General features: G+C 45.8%; 1 protein-coding gene across 1 annotated transcript in view; it reads left to right on the top strand.

Annotated features, from left to right (window-relative positions):
* The first annotated feature begins 1,415 nt into the window (after nucleotides 1-1,415).
* EFCAB12 (EF-hand calcium binding domain 12) overlaps nucleotides 1,416-15,960 on the top strand; it is a 17,216-nt gene continuing 2,671 nt past the window's right edge. The window contains exons 1-8 of the mRNA XM_015425229.1: nucleotides 1,416-1,979; nucleotides 3,460-3,648; nucleotides 5,151-5,337; nucleotides 8,018-8,232; nucleotides 8,768-8,981; nucleotides 10,547-10,709; nucleotides 14,025-14,117; nucleotides 15,767-15,877. Of these exons, the coding sequence (XP_015280715.1) occupies nucleotides 1,416-1,979; nucleotides 3,460-3,648; nucleotides 5,151-5,337; nucleotides 8,018-8,232; nucleotides 8,768-8,981; nucleotides 10,547-10,709; nucleotides 14,025-14,117; nucleotides 15,767-15,877 (1,736 nt within the window). The remainder of the gene's footprint in view (nucleotides 1,980-3,459; nucleotides 3,649-5,150; nucleotides 5,338-8,017; nucleotides 8,233-8,767; nucleotides 8,982-10,546; nucleotides 10,710-14,024; nucleotides 14,118-15,766; nucleotides 15,878-15,960) is intronic.

Here is a 15,960-nt window from a genome sequence, read left to right as displayed (position 1 = left end):
GAATATGCATGCCTTCCAAAGGGCTAATGTTGTATTTTTATCGTTTATTATGGTTCAAGCATAAAAAAAGGATTCTCCCGACTTGCCACATGAGGGGGCACTGCCCATCCTACAACTTCCTTCTGTAGGCCAGACACGTCTTTTCCCCCACCCCACCCGGGAGGAGCCACAGAACTCTCCCCTCTGCCATTTTCCTACAGTTCAGTACAACTAAAAGCAGATCCTGGAGACTTCAATAGCTCCTCTCTGCTGCTGTTTTTAAGGAAAACCCCTCATGGGTGGATTGGTTTTTGTTTTAAAGCGTGGGAAATAATCCTACCCTTACATGGAGTGACACCATTCTCAACAGCGGGCAACGCACCTATTGACTCGCATCCTGGCAAAAGCCCTCAACAGGTCACTGCCGTGCCATTACGCCACTCTGCGCGCCTAACCAAGCTACAGTCGGAGTCTGCCAGTCCCTGCGTGACTGTCGCCGGCGGCCTGGCTTGATGGACCTCGGCCCCGTCCGCTCTTGTGCCTCTCAGCCAATCAGGTGCGAGGGAACGCGTCTGTTGCCTTGGTGACCGGGGAAAAGCAACTTTGCCTTGGATCCCGTCTGTGCAAGAACTGGGCGGCGCTGCCGGCTGTTGAGTTTTTGTGGGATCGCTGGGGGAGGGTTTTTTTGGGGGGGCTTGTTGGTGTTGACGCCTTTGCAACGGGGCGAGGGCGTTCTTAGGCAGGATGAGGCACGAGGCAGGGCCATCTTCTGCAAAGCTCTTTGCAGAATTTTTCTAAAGCAGCCTCGTGCCTTCCACAAAGTTAGTTTCGATGGAGCAAATTAATTGGCTATCAGAGAGCAAAACTAAATGGAGCTCCCTGACCATTACGGCGGCGTACTCTACGCCTAGTACTCTGCCGTAACAGAATGGTTTGTAGGAAGTAATGAAAACGCCCGCCTCGTTCGGTTTGCCTTAGATCGCGCTCTAGAAACTGCGTGTCGGCTCATAGTTAATAGTGTACAATTGGCGCTTTCTGATGATTAGGTTGGGATTGTTGCCCAATCGGTTGCTGACATAAAGAAGGCGATGAACGTTTCTGATAGCATCCGTTTTGGCAAAAAAGACTGCAGTTCCTGAAAATCAAGCGCCTTTTCAGATACGATTTCTGGGTTTCTAAAATCCTAACATGTTAAAATGTACACACACACACCCAGCCAAAATACTTTAAAAATGGCAATATATCACTGCTTACATTAATCAATTGCGATTTTCATAGGATCTCTTCACTGAATTTAGGTAATATCGTACGAAATGCTATTCTGACTGACCATGATTTCTAGTCCAATAAATAATAACTTTCGCGGGGGGACATGACAAATCATAAGTGCTCCTTCTCTCACTTAATTCAGTCACACAATTTCCACCTCTTTAAAGATGACTGATGGAACTGACTTTGAGTTTTTCCCACCTCTCCCATCACTTCTCAGTGACAGCAACATCATGTCTGAGGAGTCTCTTAAGGAAAGTTCCGAGCCGGACCTGGACGGGTACATACAGCACTGCTTTAAACGCTACAAGTTCATAGAGAGGCATCCAAATGCTTTCTTGAAGCTGAAACCAAGTCGATTTGGCCCAGCTCCGCCTCGACGTCGCATTCTGGTTGCCCCGCCTATGCAAGGGGCATCTCTTCCCAGAGCCAAACCGCTGTTACCTGAGCCCTTGGATCAAAAGCAGGAAACGTTTGTTGTCAAAGAACAGCTTAAGGAAGCTCCTAAGATTCCTACAGAGGAAGACGAAGTACGAGAACTGGGAGCTTGGATTGAAGAGAGGAAGAAGTTGCAGAATCTGCTGAACAAATGTGCCGATGTTGAGTCGTGGCTGATGGGGAAAGAATCCAGCAGCGAGCAGGAAGCCAATGTGCTGAGAAAAATCCGGGAGTCCAGAGTAGCGAAGAAGACCCAGGTGAAAGCCCAGCTAGCTGCTACCAGCAGCATTGAGGTAAGCACAGCACGTTTCACAACCTTGTGGGCACCCCATGAAATTGCTGAGCGGTCGGGTTAGAACGGATAAAAGGAAGTACTTCTTCACCCAAAGAGTGATCAACACATGGAATTCACTGCCACAGGAGGTGGCGGCGGCTACAAGCATGGACAGCTTCAAGAGGGAATTAGATAAGCATATGGAGCATAAGAACATAAGAACATAAGAGACGCCAATGTTGGATCAGGCCAAAGGCCCATCCAGTCCAACACTCTGTGTCACACAGTGGCCAGAAATACCAGTGCCATCAGGAGGTCCAGCAGTGGGGCCAGGACATTAGAAGCCCTCCCACTGTTGACCCCCCCCCCAAGCACCAAGAAGACAGAGCATCACTTGCCCCAGAGCCCCTAGCTATACCTTGTGGCTAATAGCCACTGATGGACCTCTGCTCCATATGCTTATCTAATTCCCTTTTGAAGCCGTCCATGCTTGTAGCACCCACCACTTCCTGTGGCAGTGAAGTGGAGGTCCATCAGTGGCTATTAGCCACAAGGTATAGATAGGAACTCTCACTCTGGGGCAGGTGATGCTCTGTATTCTTGGTGCTTGTGTGTGGGGGGGGAGAACAGTGGGAGGGCTTCTAGTGTCCTGGCCCAACTGGTGGACCTCCTGATGGCACCTGGTATTTTGGCCACTGTGTGACAGAGTGTTGGACTGGATGGGCCATTGGCCTGATCCAACACTGGCTTCTCTTATGTTCTTCTTAACCTCCATCATTTGGATTGGCTTGCCAGCACTCATTCAACCAGCCCGTCCTCTCGGCTGGTCTTGGAATGGGTCAGGCGAAATCTAGAGAAGCGGAAGCTTCATAACCACTTTTGGGAACCTCTGCGTGGTTGAAGAGCAGAGCTAAAACCAGAGTTCACATCTTTCAGAACTCAGAAGCAACTTGAAAATTGTTCATCAGTACCTCATTCAGGTAAAGCCAGAGCCAGGGCTTTTCTATGTTGTCATTTTCCTGACTTGTGTGTTCCCGTTGCCCTGCGGGGAAGGAGTCCATTCCGCTCCCTCTAGTGGTTGATTAGATATTACATCACTTCATGTCTAGCATAAAAACCTGCAGTTTAAATCCGCAGGGAGATATGCTGGTTATAAAGTGATGTAATATCAAATTGACCACTAGAGGGAGCCAAGCACGTGTGGAACAGACCCCCCCCCCAAGCAACAGGAACTCACAAGTGAGGAAAATGAGAATGCAGAAAAATACCCGTTTTCCTTACCACAAGGAGATGGGGGGAAAGCAACAGAATCTTCATTGATTCCAGTGCAAAGATTTGGGAAACAGAAAATATGTTTCTGGAGACTGGGCCTTAAAAGGGTAGATTATATTATTTCCCTGTTATGGCTCTCCCCCCCCCCCCCCATCTAGTTGCTTCTGATTTGTCTGATGCTGGGATAACATTGTCCAGGTCCCTTGAATTGTTCTGATGTCTTTCAGCAAATACTGCCAGTGAGGAAGCCGAAGAGAATCATGCCTCTCATCAAATCTCCCTATCCAGAGTCTCTCATTACCCTGCAAAATCTTCTGCACAAACAAAAACTCAAGCTAGTGGACATATTCAACAAAGAAGATCGGACCAAGACCATGAAGTTCAAAAGAGCAGACTTCATCAGAGTTATCGAAGGGGTAGGTAGGAAAGTCTACTCATAAAAGGTGCCCCTGGTTACAGATATGCAAATACAGGGATTCCCTGAAAGCAAAATAAGAAAAGGTAAATCATTAAGGCGCTAATAAGGCCATCCTAAGCACAGTTACACTCTTCTGAGGTCGTTGATTGCAATGGCCGAATAACAGTTTGTCAGTCTTCTCTTTCAGCTTTTCTCTCTTTATTGGCTAAAGAAGCTCTGGCAATGATTTTATTCCATAGGCAGTGAAGTCATGTGAGTGGAAAAGCGGGAACTATCTTTCTCCAGCTGCAAGGTAGAGCATCTTTGTGACTAGCACTTGTATGCAGCCCCTGTTGAGGCACTATCTATCTATCTATCTATCTATCTATCTATCTATCTATCTATCTATCTATCTATCTATCTATCTATCTGGCTTATAGCCCACCCTCCCCTGCGCAGCAAGGCTCAGGGCAGGTAACAATAACATTAAAAATAATATCATAGATTAGTTGTCAAAAACAGTGATCACGATAGTAAATTAAGATAAAATCAGATGGCAATACAAGGCATAACATAACATAATTTATCCAAAGTGAGGTTGTACGTGGAGTGTGTTGATGGAAAAGCTGGTACAATGACAGGATAGATGGCGGAGAAGGGGCTGGGGGAGGCCAATTCAGACGGAACTTCGCTGCCTCAACTGTGGGCCTGGCAGAACATTTCTGTCTTGCAGGCCCTGCAGAACGGCATCAAATTCCACAGGGCCTGGAAGCATTCCCACCAGGCTGAGGCCAGAGCCAAGAAGGCTCTGTCTGAGGTTGAGGCTAAACAAATACTTTCCAGGCCAGGAGCCTGCAGAAGGTTATTGTCCATAGAGCGCAATCCTCTTTGGGGGACATACCAGGAGAGGTAGTTGCTCTTGCATGAATGGAAGACCGTTTCCTCTCATATTCATTGCATACCGGATCAGGACATGCATATGCTGTCACAACACCCATTTGCACCCACTGGTGCACCTAAGAATGCACTTGGGGGAAACGGCTTCCATCTACACCCATGTGAACTCAGGGCACATGTGCATGCCTGGAGGTGATTCAGGGCCATGGCATACATTTGTGGCTCCTATTCAGAGGAAGTTTCCATGTAAGAAACTATTACTTGTGGAGTGTCCCTCCCTCAGTCTGATAGGTGATCAGTTGTTGTTCAGTCGCACAGTCGAGTCCGACTCTTCGCGACCCCATGGACCAGATCACGCCAGGCCTTCCGGTCTTCCGCCGTCCTCTGAAGTTTGCTCAACTTCATGTTCATTGCATCGATGACACTGTCTAACCATCTCATCCTTTGCTGTCCCCGTCTTCTTTGACCTTCAGTCTTTCCCAGCATCAGGGTCTTCTCCAGTGAGTGCTCCCTTCTCATTGGGTGGCCAAAGTATTTGAGCTTCAGTTTCATTATCTGGCCTTCCAGGGAACAGTCAGGGTGCTCAGACTTGATTGCAATTTCATTTTTTTTCTTTGGTTCCAGACCAAGGTACCCATCAGTAGAAATGACTTGGAGGATGCGATCATCTACCTCACGTCTACAAAGAGAGGCAATTATATAACCAACAGTGATCTGGTGGAATGTCAGAAAGTATGGATGGACTACCTAAGGGAGCAATGGAAACATGCCAAAGAAGCCAAGCCAGGGGAGGAAAGAGTAGTGCTGGAGCGTAAGTTCTCCTGACATCATTAGCCTCAGCTTGTTCGTCGTTTCATTTGGTGATGGTTGTAATAAGGGGGACTCTGGGGGTTCTTCTAGACTGACTTGAAAAAGATGTGGTGTCCCAGGACAAGAAGACACTCCCGTGTGTAGCTTAATACAACACAGGGTATGGGCTGGATGAGGGTGAACACGCTGAAACTCAATTCTGACAGGGTTAGCAGAAAGGCAGACTAGGGACTTGAGATCTCCCCTGTTTTGGATGTGATTGCCCTCCCCCCCCCCCTTGAAAAGTTAGGTTCGTAGCTTGGGAGTGCTGCTCTACACAGCCTTAGAAAATCGGGTGGCTACTGTGGCTCAGAGTGCTTTCACTCAGCCTCGGCTGGCATGCCAGCTGCGTCTGTTCATGGCTATGTCTGCCCTAGCCACAAGCAATCCAGGCCTTAGTTACATCTAAACTGACTACTGCAATGTGCTCTACTTGGGGCTATCCTTGAAGAGTGTTGGGAAGTTGCAGTTAGTGCAGAATGCTGCAGCTAGACCACTGGTCAGGGCCAGCTATTAGGAACATATGTCCCCAATATTGCAGCAGTTACAATTCTGGTCTGCTCCCAAGCCCAATTCGAGGTGTTGTTCTTGACCTTTAGAGCTCCCATGGTTTGGGATTAGGGTATCTGAAGGACTGTCTTCTCCCATGCATTCCTACCTTGGAACTAAGATCACAGGGAGGGGCCCTGCTGACTGTCCCATTGACCAAAGAAGCTAATTTGGTGGGTACATGAGCGAGGGCCTTTTCAGTGGCAGCCCCACATTTGTGGAACAAACTTCCCCAAGGAGGTGCAACTGTCCCCCACACTCTCAATCATTAGGAGGCAGCTGTGGACAGTATTGTGCATGATGGCATTTGATTTTAACTAGTGTTTTTTTAGGTATTCTGTGTATCTTATTGTGATTTACAATGTAAGCTGCCTTGATGAGTTCCTGTAAGGTAGAAAGGTGGCTGATAACCGTTTTAAATAAATAAATATAGCCATTTAGACAGGATGCTAGTCTCTGTTGGCAGATAATTTTGTCCTGTGTAACCCCTACTGGATCCTAGGGGTGTCTTCATCCATGACAAAACTGATTCGCTTATCCAGAATATATTTTCAGAGAGACAGGGACACAGGATAAGCGTGACTGAGCCCACTGCAAAGTCTTTTCTAGAAGAATGAGTTCCTACTCCAGATTCACTATTATGACCATAGTTTGATTTCTTCTTGAAAAAGTCACTCTGCTCTCGAAAATATCCTGCAACAAGTTCACTCGTTAAAAATTGCTGGAGTCCCCCTTGAGCTCTCGTGTGTGTGTTTTGAAACCCAAATACACTGTTGGTGACTTAGAGTCGTTTTCTCCCTCTTTTGTCACTAGTAACAGTCTCTGGGAAGGCTTCTGAAATATTTTGAATACACATTTCTGAGGAGATGTGTGTGTGTGTGATTGTTCCCTATGCAACATTTGCGTGCATCTTAAAACATGGACTTTTACATGGCCCCATGGCTCGAGAGATGTGAAATTCCCAGAAATATTAAAACCATGGGGGGGGGGATTTTTTGTTGGGGGACACACAAAAACCTTGAAATTTTGGGAACAAATTGAAATATACATAATGCTTGTTTTCCTATTTTCCTGCTTTAACAACATAACCTGTAAAATCATACTAATTTACATATATGTGGAATTTAAAAGCATAAATGCCCAATAGTGCAGTCATAAGCAGTCACCTTCTTCTAAGCCTGTTGACTTCAATGAGAAGATACTAACAATGCGAGTAGTCTTCCCATAAACTAAAAGAATCAGTAGAATCCAGTGGTACATGCATTGAGAGGATCACTTTATGCTCTAAGGACCAAAGTACATGTGAGTAACTACCTCTGCTCACAGAACCCCAACATCTAATTTGATCTAAAAAAAACCCCACAGCAGTTGTGGGGTGGGGGTGGGAGTTGGCACTGTCTCAGGCATAATATGGATTTTTGTCTGTTTTCTTAACATTTACATTTCTCTGGTGCTTCTTAACAAAGCAGCTCAAAGTGGCCCACAGCACAAATAACACAGTATAAAACAATCAATACCAATTAAAACGACTAAAACTTAGCCAATCAAAACAACCCAGGTTAGCAACAGTGGACTTAACTGCATTTGTATTTCCCTCGCTTTTGTGTTCCTGTTGCTTGGGGGGAGGGTTCCGTTCTGCATATGTCTTGCTCCCTCTAGTGGTCAATTCTATATTACATTGTGATATGTCTGGCATATCTCCCTGCAGATTTAAACTGCAGGTTTTTATGCCAGACATGAAACAATGTAATATCAATTCGACCACTAGAGAGAGGAAAACACACATGGAAAAGGAACAGAAATGAAGCAATAGGAACACAGAAACAAGGAAAATGAGAATGCGGAAAAGCCCAGTAAAAGGCTGAAAGCAGTTCAGTGGGGGCATTGTCATTTGGTGAAAAGGATACAGAGAAGAAGGGCTAAAGACTCCCCCCCCCAAGCTTTGTGTCTGTGATGGGACCCTCCAATGTGTAATACTAAAGAAACCAGGATTGTCTGTAGTTAGGCTTGGAGGATGCAACATAAATAGATGATTATGAAGGGCAATTTTGGTAGGTTTGTAACTGAGTGTCTTTTTCCTTTGACTGGTACAGAAGAGCTTCTGCGTACTGACCAAAAAGTTGGTCCCATGACTCCAAAGAGGTTTTCATCATGTCATAGCAAGACTAAACTTGTACCGTCTCAGAATCCTAAATCAAATCACTTGGAAGTTCCCTCCATCAACACTGAACCAGACCGTATGCATCTAAGTTATATTAAAATGGAAGAGGTCGGAAAGAGATACAGAGAAGTGAGACGGCAGCTAAAGGTACTGTCTTTCTTTGGCACAAGTTTATATTCTCTCTATCTATGGGGGGGGGGGAGACCCAACTCTTCTATAATTAGCCACATGTCTCAGTTCTAAAGCATGCACAGTTCCAGTTGGGATGAGACCATAATGCAGGGGAAGAGGGGGTTTCTTGCCCCCCCCCCCGGTATAGGTTTCCTGACCCAAAATGGCCTTAGGGGGACTATTTGCTCCACTGGGAAGCTGCGAGTGATAATCTTGGATGACAGTCATGTTCCCAGCACCCACACCATGCACAGCACTACTCAGAGATCCATGGTATTCTGCTGTGTAGGCCACTGACATATCCTGCAGTAGATGACTACTGCTGCTGCATCAAAGCTATGTGACTGATACAAGTCAGTGTTCATTCTTATAGGTACTCATAAATTTGTTTGGGTCCCCCCCCCCCCAATGGAGACTCCTTCATGGCACCAGAAAACCATATTTTACAACTGGGGATTTTGTAACTATGTCGTGTGTTGTATAACTAAGAAGATGTTGTCTTGTGTTGCAGAGAAAGATAACCCCCTTAGAATGGGCAGAAAATTGTCGAGTGGTGAAGTCTGGGGACCCAGTTGTGGATGCTCATTGCATGCCAAGCACTGTCAAGGGTGACATGGGAGAACTGGTGGACCAGCATCGGATGGCTTCCCACCTGGCCTGGTTTCAGTGTGTCAAGCTTTGTGAACAATATGGAATTCCACTTACTGAAAAACTGCTGCAAAGGGGTACAGTAAAACCAGGGGATTGCAATGGGGATTGATGCATGTCCTCAAAACAGTATAATCTGAATTCTCCTTCGTGCCCCAAATGCACAGATTCAGGATAATTCAGAATGCACTGGAAGCCCCGGGCTGGCAACAGCAAAATCTGCAGTCAGAAATCAACAGCAAAGAATTTGTTGATTATTGTGGGCAGTGGATCTGGTACAGGTGGGAGGGCTGTTGGCTATAAATAAAACTGTCAGCTGTGTGACTGTGATTCTCCCCAAATGTAGAATGGGGCATATGGAATGCAACTCAGTCTCCTGATAATCTCAGTTTACATTTAAAAGGTACAATAGGTTTTTAGTCCTCATGCCAATAAAGGCATTCTTCCAAGGCAGTGCATGAAAAGGTGCTGTGAGTTAGGAAGGTTGGGGTGGGAAGAGGCTTATTGTAAGCTTCTGTTACCTTTGCCTAAGTAATTTGTGCACTGCTAACCCCTTGCTGCGGTGGCTCAAGTGGTTAAGACGCTGAACTGCAGGCTGTGAAAGGTCGGTAGTTCAGCAGTTCGAGACCCGGGTGCCGCATGATGGAGTGAGCTACCGTCTAGTTCCAGCTCCTGCCAACCTAGCAGTTCGAAAGCAAGAAATTGCAAGTAGATAAATAGGTACCACTTCAGTGGGAAGGTAACAGCGTTCCGTGCTCCTTGGTGTTTAGTCATGCCGGCCACATGACCACGGAAACGTCTTTGGACAGCGCTGGTTCTTCGGCTTTGAAACGGAGATGAGCACCGCAACCCTAGAGTCGGATTCGACTGGCTTTCGAGCAAGGGAACCTTTACCTTTACCTAACCCTTTGCCTGTCTGTAAGCACAAAAACTGGAACTTTTTCTAACAGAGAGAATAGAAGGAAGGAAACAAAAATGACAGAGAAATAAAAACAGGAATGAAGGAATAAATCAGAGAAAGATAATACTCCTCTTAATGTTTAATGTTTCTTTTTGTCCTCTTTTCTCTATTTATTTTTAGGGAACAGTCTGTCTCCTTATTAAACCCAGTTATTTTCAACTGCACAAAAATACAGGGTTGGATTGCACAGATCCATTTCAGTAACAGTGGCACTCTTTCGGTACAAGGAGCCTTTGAACGAAAGGAAGGCTCCTTACACTGGAGGAAAATGCCAAAGTTAGTGTAACAGAACTGTGAGATCCAACCCATAGTTCCCGCTGCACAGTTCTTTTTTTCCAGTTGCACTTTAGAATACTCTCTGGAGGGGGTGAGATAACTGGACAGGTTGTCACCCTGATGAGCAATTGCTGTCAATTCTTAATTCAGATAAACATTTTATTTAGTGTAATTATGCTACAGATGAAAGCCATTGCTTGTTGGACTCTGTCAGACAACCTGATTATTTTGGTTTCAACGACCGGGTGACTGATCACATGCCAATGATCAAATGGTTTCAACGTCCCCAAGATATTTTGGATCACTGAAGTTGTAGTGGTTCAGAGTTCTGCTGTATAACACTTTGTGTTCTGTGACAACTGTCTGATTCTGTTTTTTTGTTTTTATTTGTTCTCTGTCCAAAAGCTCTTCTTTACCCAGGGGATAAATTATTAGATTATGGGGGTACCAGGCAAAAGATAAGACAGCCAGGAGGCTATTATGAAGTTTGTGACCAACAAGAATCAGTGAGTGAGACAATGAGTGAATTGCAAGAACAGCTAAAAAGCCCTCCCAAGGAAAAAGAAAGGTTTGTTCTTCCTATATTTTTAACAGCACAAGAATCTCAGGAATTCTCTGTCTGGAATATCATTACTATAACCAAAAACTTCTTTATTATTCTTGGGTTTCGCACAGATCATCATTGGGAACCTTCTAGAACAGAAACTTTAAACTTGGCATGAAAGTTTCTTCCCCTCAGGACCCCAGGAAAGGCAGGGCTGGCACTGTCCCATTCAGTTCTCTTTTGCCCATTGTGAAGAACTTTTTCTCAGAGAAATCTAGCCTTCAGTCTTTTGTCTTGCCCCCTTTTCTTCTCACTTTTTGGTTCATTGACTGTAACACTCACTGTGTCCTACTCTGTCCTAACTGGAATTTTTTTTTCTTCATAGCTTCTTCTCCCCTTTGTTGTGGTAGGTATCTCTGGCACAAAAGCATACTTTCAAAATTGTTGGAGATCTGGCAATAAGTTGCCAGTTTTGTCTGGAAAAAGAGCACAAAGTATATGTGCTCAGTAGTGTCTCAACAAAGGGTGATACATGTAGCTGTCCCTCCTTGATATCACTATGTGTTCCACCCCATCTCCTCACCAACACCCTACCCCTGGAGCAGTTAATACTCCTTCCCTCCAAGTTCCTATTGTTTAAACAGTTTTTTAATCCCTCATCTGGCCTGCACAACATATTCAGGTCAAGTGCCTCTGCAAGATGCCATGTCATCTGTTGTGTAGAACAACCTGCCCTCTTCAGTTACCACAGCTGCTTGGGAACTAGTCAAGATAGAGGCCTACTTTGGGGTTCTCATTGGGCACGTTATGCTCCATACAGCTGAGACAGAAGCAGCCTGTACTCCACTGGCTTAATAGTGGTAAAAATGGTTGTTTTTAAGCATAAAGTTTTGAGTTGATATCCATTGGCTGTGGAGAAGCTGAGTATGAAAATAATCACTAATCAGTACATTCAAAATATTCACAGAACACACCAAGTGAATATGTTTTTTACAAATCTGCAAAAGCTTTATCCAATATTAAAGTGCATATGACCACAAAGTACAAAACCAAATGTGGAAATGATTGAAGATGGTGTGTGTGTGTGTGTGTGTTAGTTAATTTCATGGCGTTCCCTCAGGATTATAAGATTATGCATGGGAAAGAGCAGGTAGAGAAAGAGGTACTTTTCTCCCTTTCTCACAATACAAGAACTCGTGGGCACTCCATGAAATTGCTGAGCGGTCGGGTTAGAACGGATAAAAGGAAGTACTTTTTCACCCAAAGAGTGATTAACACATGGAATTCACTGCCACAGGAAGTGGTGGCGGCTACAAGCATGGACGGCTTCAAAAGGGAATTAGATAAACATATGGAGCAGAGGTCCATCAGTGGCTATTAGCCACAAGGTATAGATAGGGGCTCTGGGGCAAGTGATGCTCTGTCTTCTTGGTGCTTGGGGGGGGTCAACAGTGGGAGGGCTTCTAATGTCCTGGCCCCACTGGTGAACCTCCTCATGACACTGGTATTTCTGGCCACTGTGTGACACAGAGTGTTGGACTGGATGGGCCTTTGGCCTGATCCAACATTGGCGTCTCTTATGTTCTTATGATGTGCCTAAAAGTCACAAACTGTTAAACAGTCCTTGGCATTCACAGAAGACATGCTACAAGATGACACAATCCAATCTGAAAGTCAGTTCCAGTGATATCTTCACGCGATGGCTAGCTGAAGATGTCATTGGAACCAACTTTCAGGTTGGATTGTGTCATCTTGTAGCGTGTCCTCTGTGAACACCAAGGACTGCTTAACAATTTGTGAGTCTTAGGCATATCCTGACGGGATGCCATGTAATTTTTATATATATACATACACACACAGTGTCTTTAATCAGTTCCACATTTGGTTTTGTACTTTGTGGTCATATGCACTTTAATATTGGATAAAGCTTTTGCAGATTTGTAAAAAAACATATTTGCTTGGTGTGTTTTGTGAATATTTTGAATGTACTGATGAGTGATTATTTTCATACACAGTTTCTGCTTTGTGGATAATTTGTACTGTGTTTTGTGGAGAAGCTGAGGCCTGAACCTTTAGAAAAGACCTTTTGTGGACAATATGTCTGTCAATGTCAGCCAAAATAATTAAGTGACACACTGTTTGGAGGGGGTGGTTATATGAAGAAAGTGATATTTGCCCTGTGGGTGGCTGAACATGTACTGATGGGCTATACATGCAGAAGAAGAAGATAAGGTTTTTATACCCCATTTTTCTCTACCTTGAGTCTCAAAGCAGCTCACTGGCCCCGGTCACACGACAAAGTTGCCATGGGAGAGGCACGGATGGTGGGTGGATTATCTGGGCGCGATCACACCCCAACATCTGGGAAGTGGAGCGCACCTGTGGCTTACCACCGACAATGCGCATTGAAAAACTAGTACCTCCAAGGTACTAGTAAACGTTTGCCACGGGCTGCCTCCAGACGCCCGTGGTGTGATCACGCCAGCGCGCAGCTTTTCCCTCTGTTTCCTTGTTTACCCGCCAGTGCTGAGGGAAGGACCCGTGGTGTGCCACCGGCGCGTCTGATCGCATAATCGCGGATCAAACTGCGCCAGGGCAATTAGCCACGCCTCTCCCCCCGTGATATCTGGCCCGTGTGACCAGGGCCACAGTGACTTTTTCCTTCCTCTCCCCATAATAGACACCTTGTGAGGTAGGTGGGGCTGAGAGAACTGTGGCTGGCCCAAGGTCACCCAGCAGGCTTCATGTGGAGGAGGACTGGAAAATCAAACCCAGTTCTCCAGGTTAGAGTCCACCGCTTTTAACCACTGTACCATGTTGGCTCTCAAAGTACCAGTGGGACAAATGGAACCCCCTGGATCCAACTGCGGTTGGGCAAACAGCTCAGGAGAGAAGGCAGGAGCCTCTTCTCCATGCGCTCTGCACTTCCCATCCAACTCAGGGCCTCACACACTGGAGAATTGAATTCCAATGAGGAACCCACAGCTGACATCTGACAGTAATTCCCTGTTGTGGTCACTGTCAGCATAACATGTAGTTTGACCTTTAGAGACAGAATGCTGAGCAAAACAGACCTTGGTCATTTCTTATGATGTTAGATCGCCGCCACATTGATGTGTTCTTATGTGCAAGGGCTCTTGTTGGCTGCTGCTTTGTCCTGGTACCAACACGTGCCTTGCATCTAATCATTTCCTCGGCCTCTTTTATTATTTTTCTTGTTTGAGCTGCATTGTTGCTCTGTAAGTATTACAGACTCAGTCTTAGGTGCTGTCATCATAAGTGGCTTCACCATGATTGATTTAGGTAAACGACTGGTTTTTTTTTTTCCTTCTTCCCCAGAGAACAGCAGCCAAAGCCTAAAAAGCGAGAGCGTCAGGAAAAGCCCATATGGGGCCGCTGGAGGTCCTACTCGGAGTTTAGGAACCTAATGAAGTATGTGTTAAATTTGGTAGAAAATGAGTGATTGGCCCAGATCTTCCAAGGTCTGGAGGTAGACCTCTGTCACTGAGTTATTTTAACATCACTGACTTGTTGGTCCTATTGAATTGCCCTGATAGGTCAGCAAGGGCTGGAGACACAGATGCTCACATCTGCATTTGAAAAGGCATGCACATCTAACACTGGAAGGCTGTTAAAGGTATACACACATGTGTATATGTCCCAAGGGGGGGGGAAATGTGCAACGTCTGACATTTTGGCAGAAATAAAGCTAAGGCTGCACTCCTAAGACTACTTTGCTGGGAGTAAGTCCCACTGAATAAAATGGAAGTTATTTCTGAGTATATGTGCTTAGGATTGCTTCCTTTAGTATGTTAATTTCCCCATAGCTCGTTTTCATCGGTGCCTTTAAAATATCACAATGGAATCAAAGGGCAAAGATTTATGGTCGCGGTAAGTTTTTCTTTCACTAGTTCCTCTCATGCCAGCCACAGACTTCCTGGCCTGCTGTTCCAGAGTGACTTTTCAGGAGGCACAAGGGAAGATCAGTCACACACACACACACACACACACACACACACACACACACACCATGCCACACAGACCAGTAGAAGTGTCTAGCTTTGGCAAGACTCAGTTTAAAGGGTCCTGAGTCACAGCCCTGAGAAATACCTCTGTCTGGGGCCTTCTAGAGCCCCTACTATTCAGAATCGACTGCAAGGAAGCTAGAGGAGGGTCCAGGTGCGCCCCCTCCCAGTGCTACATATACCTGTAGGGATGCCAGCCTCCAGGTGGGACCTGGGGATGCCCTAGAATTACAGCTCATCTCCAGACTACAGAGATCAATTCCCCTGGAGAAAACGGATGCTTTGGTGGGTTGGATTCTATGGCATCGTACCCCCACTGAGGTCCCTGCCCTCCCCAGGCTCCATCCCCAAATCTCCAGGAATTACTCAACCTGGAGCTGGCAACCTTATCCCCCCCTCCTCTGCTGGGGTGGTGGTGGGCCTGGCAACCCTATATACCTGTGAACGTGTTGATATGCTGGCAAACACAGTGGGGGAGGAGGGGGAAATGAGGGTTAACACTTGGCCAGGCACACCTGGAATAACCCAAAGCTTGGCGGCTCTGCTAGCATCTCAGGGACTTGACTGATTGGCTCTGCAGGTCTGGGAGGCGATGCCAGACATAAGGCCCGCCTGCTGCCTTCTCCTGTGCCTTTGGCCCCAGCAGTGCTGCCAGCACCTCAATTGTTTTAGCAGAGACCTGGCCCTGGGTGCCAAGAGGGATAAGCCCGGTAGGCAGCTGTTAGCACACATGTGGAAGCTTGCCTAGCCCTGAGGCAGAGAAATCCATAGTCCATATGGGGCAGGCTCATAAGTTTTAAAGCTAAATCTCGATACGATTTGGCTGCGCTATCCTCAGTAGTTTCATTGGTATGAAGAGCATGCATGTTTGTGTTTATATATGCAAGTGTATATGCTATGAGTAGAAGATAGTGCTAGCTGCAAGGTTAAATTTGTTTCTGGTAAGAAGTGTTCCAGGCATATCCAGAAGTTGGGTCCAAGACCACACACTGCTTGGCCAATTGGCTAGGCCCCCAGCTTCCTCTGATTTCATTTTTCTAATGTTTCTGTTTACAGACGGCACTCGAAAAGGCTGCGGCTGGCTGCACAAAATCTTTGGAATGGAGAGGCCTCTGACAGTTTGACTAGCCAGTCACAAATAGAGTTTGAAAACCGATTCATTGAAAGGTACAGTGCATTATTTCTTTCTAGTGCAGTGGTAAAACCTTCCTATGCTATTGTGCCTGAAATATCTTTAATATGATTTTGCT

The sequence above is a fragment of the Gekko japonicus genome, unplaced genomic scaffold, assembly GCF_001447785.1.
Source record: "Gekko japonicus isolate JY-2015 unplaced genomic scaffold, Gekko_japonicus_V1.1 scaffold2, whole genome shotgun sequence".
In the NCBI taxonomy this organism is placed as follows: Eukaryota; Metazoa; Chordata; class Lepidosauria; order Squamata; family Gekkonidae; genus Gekko; species Gekko japonicus.
Note: the sequence above shows the minus strand (reverse complement) of the source record. Positions and strands in the feature narration are given on the sequence as shown.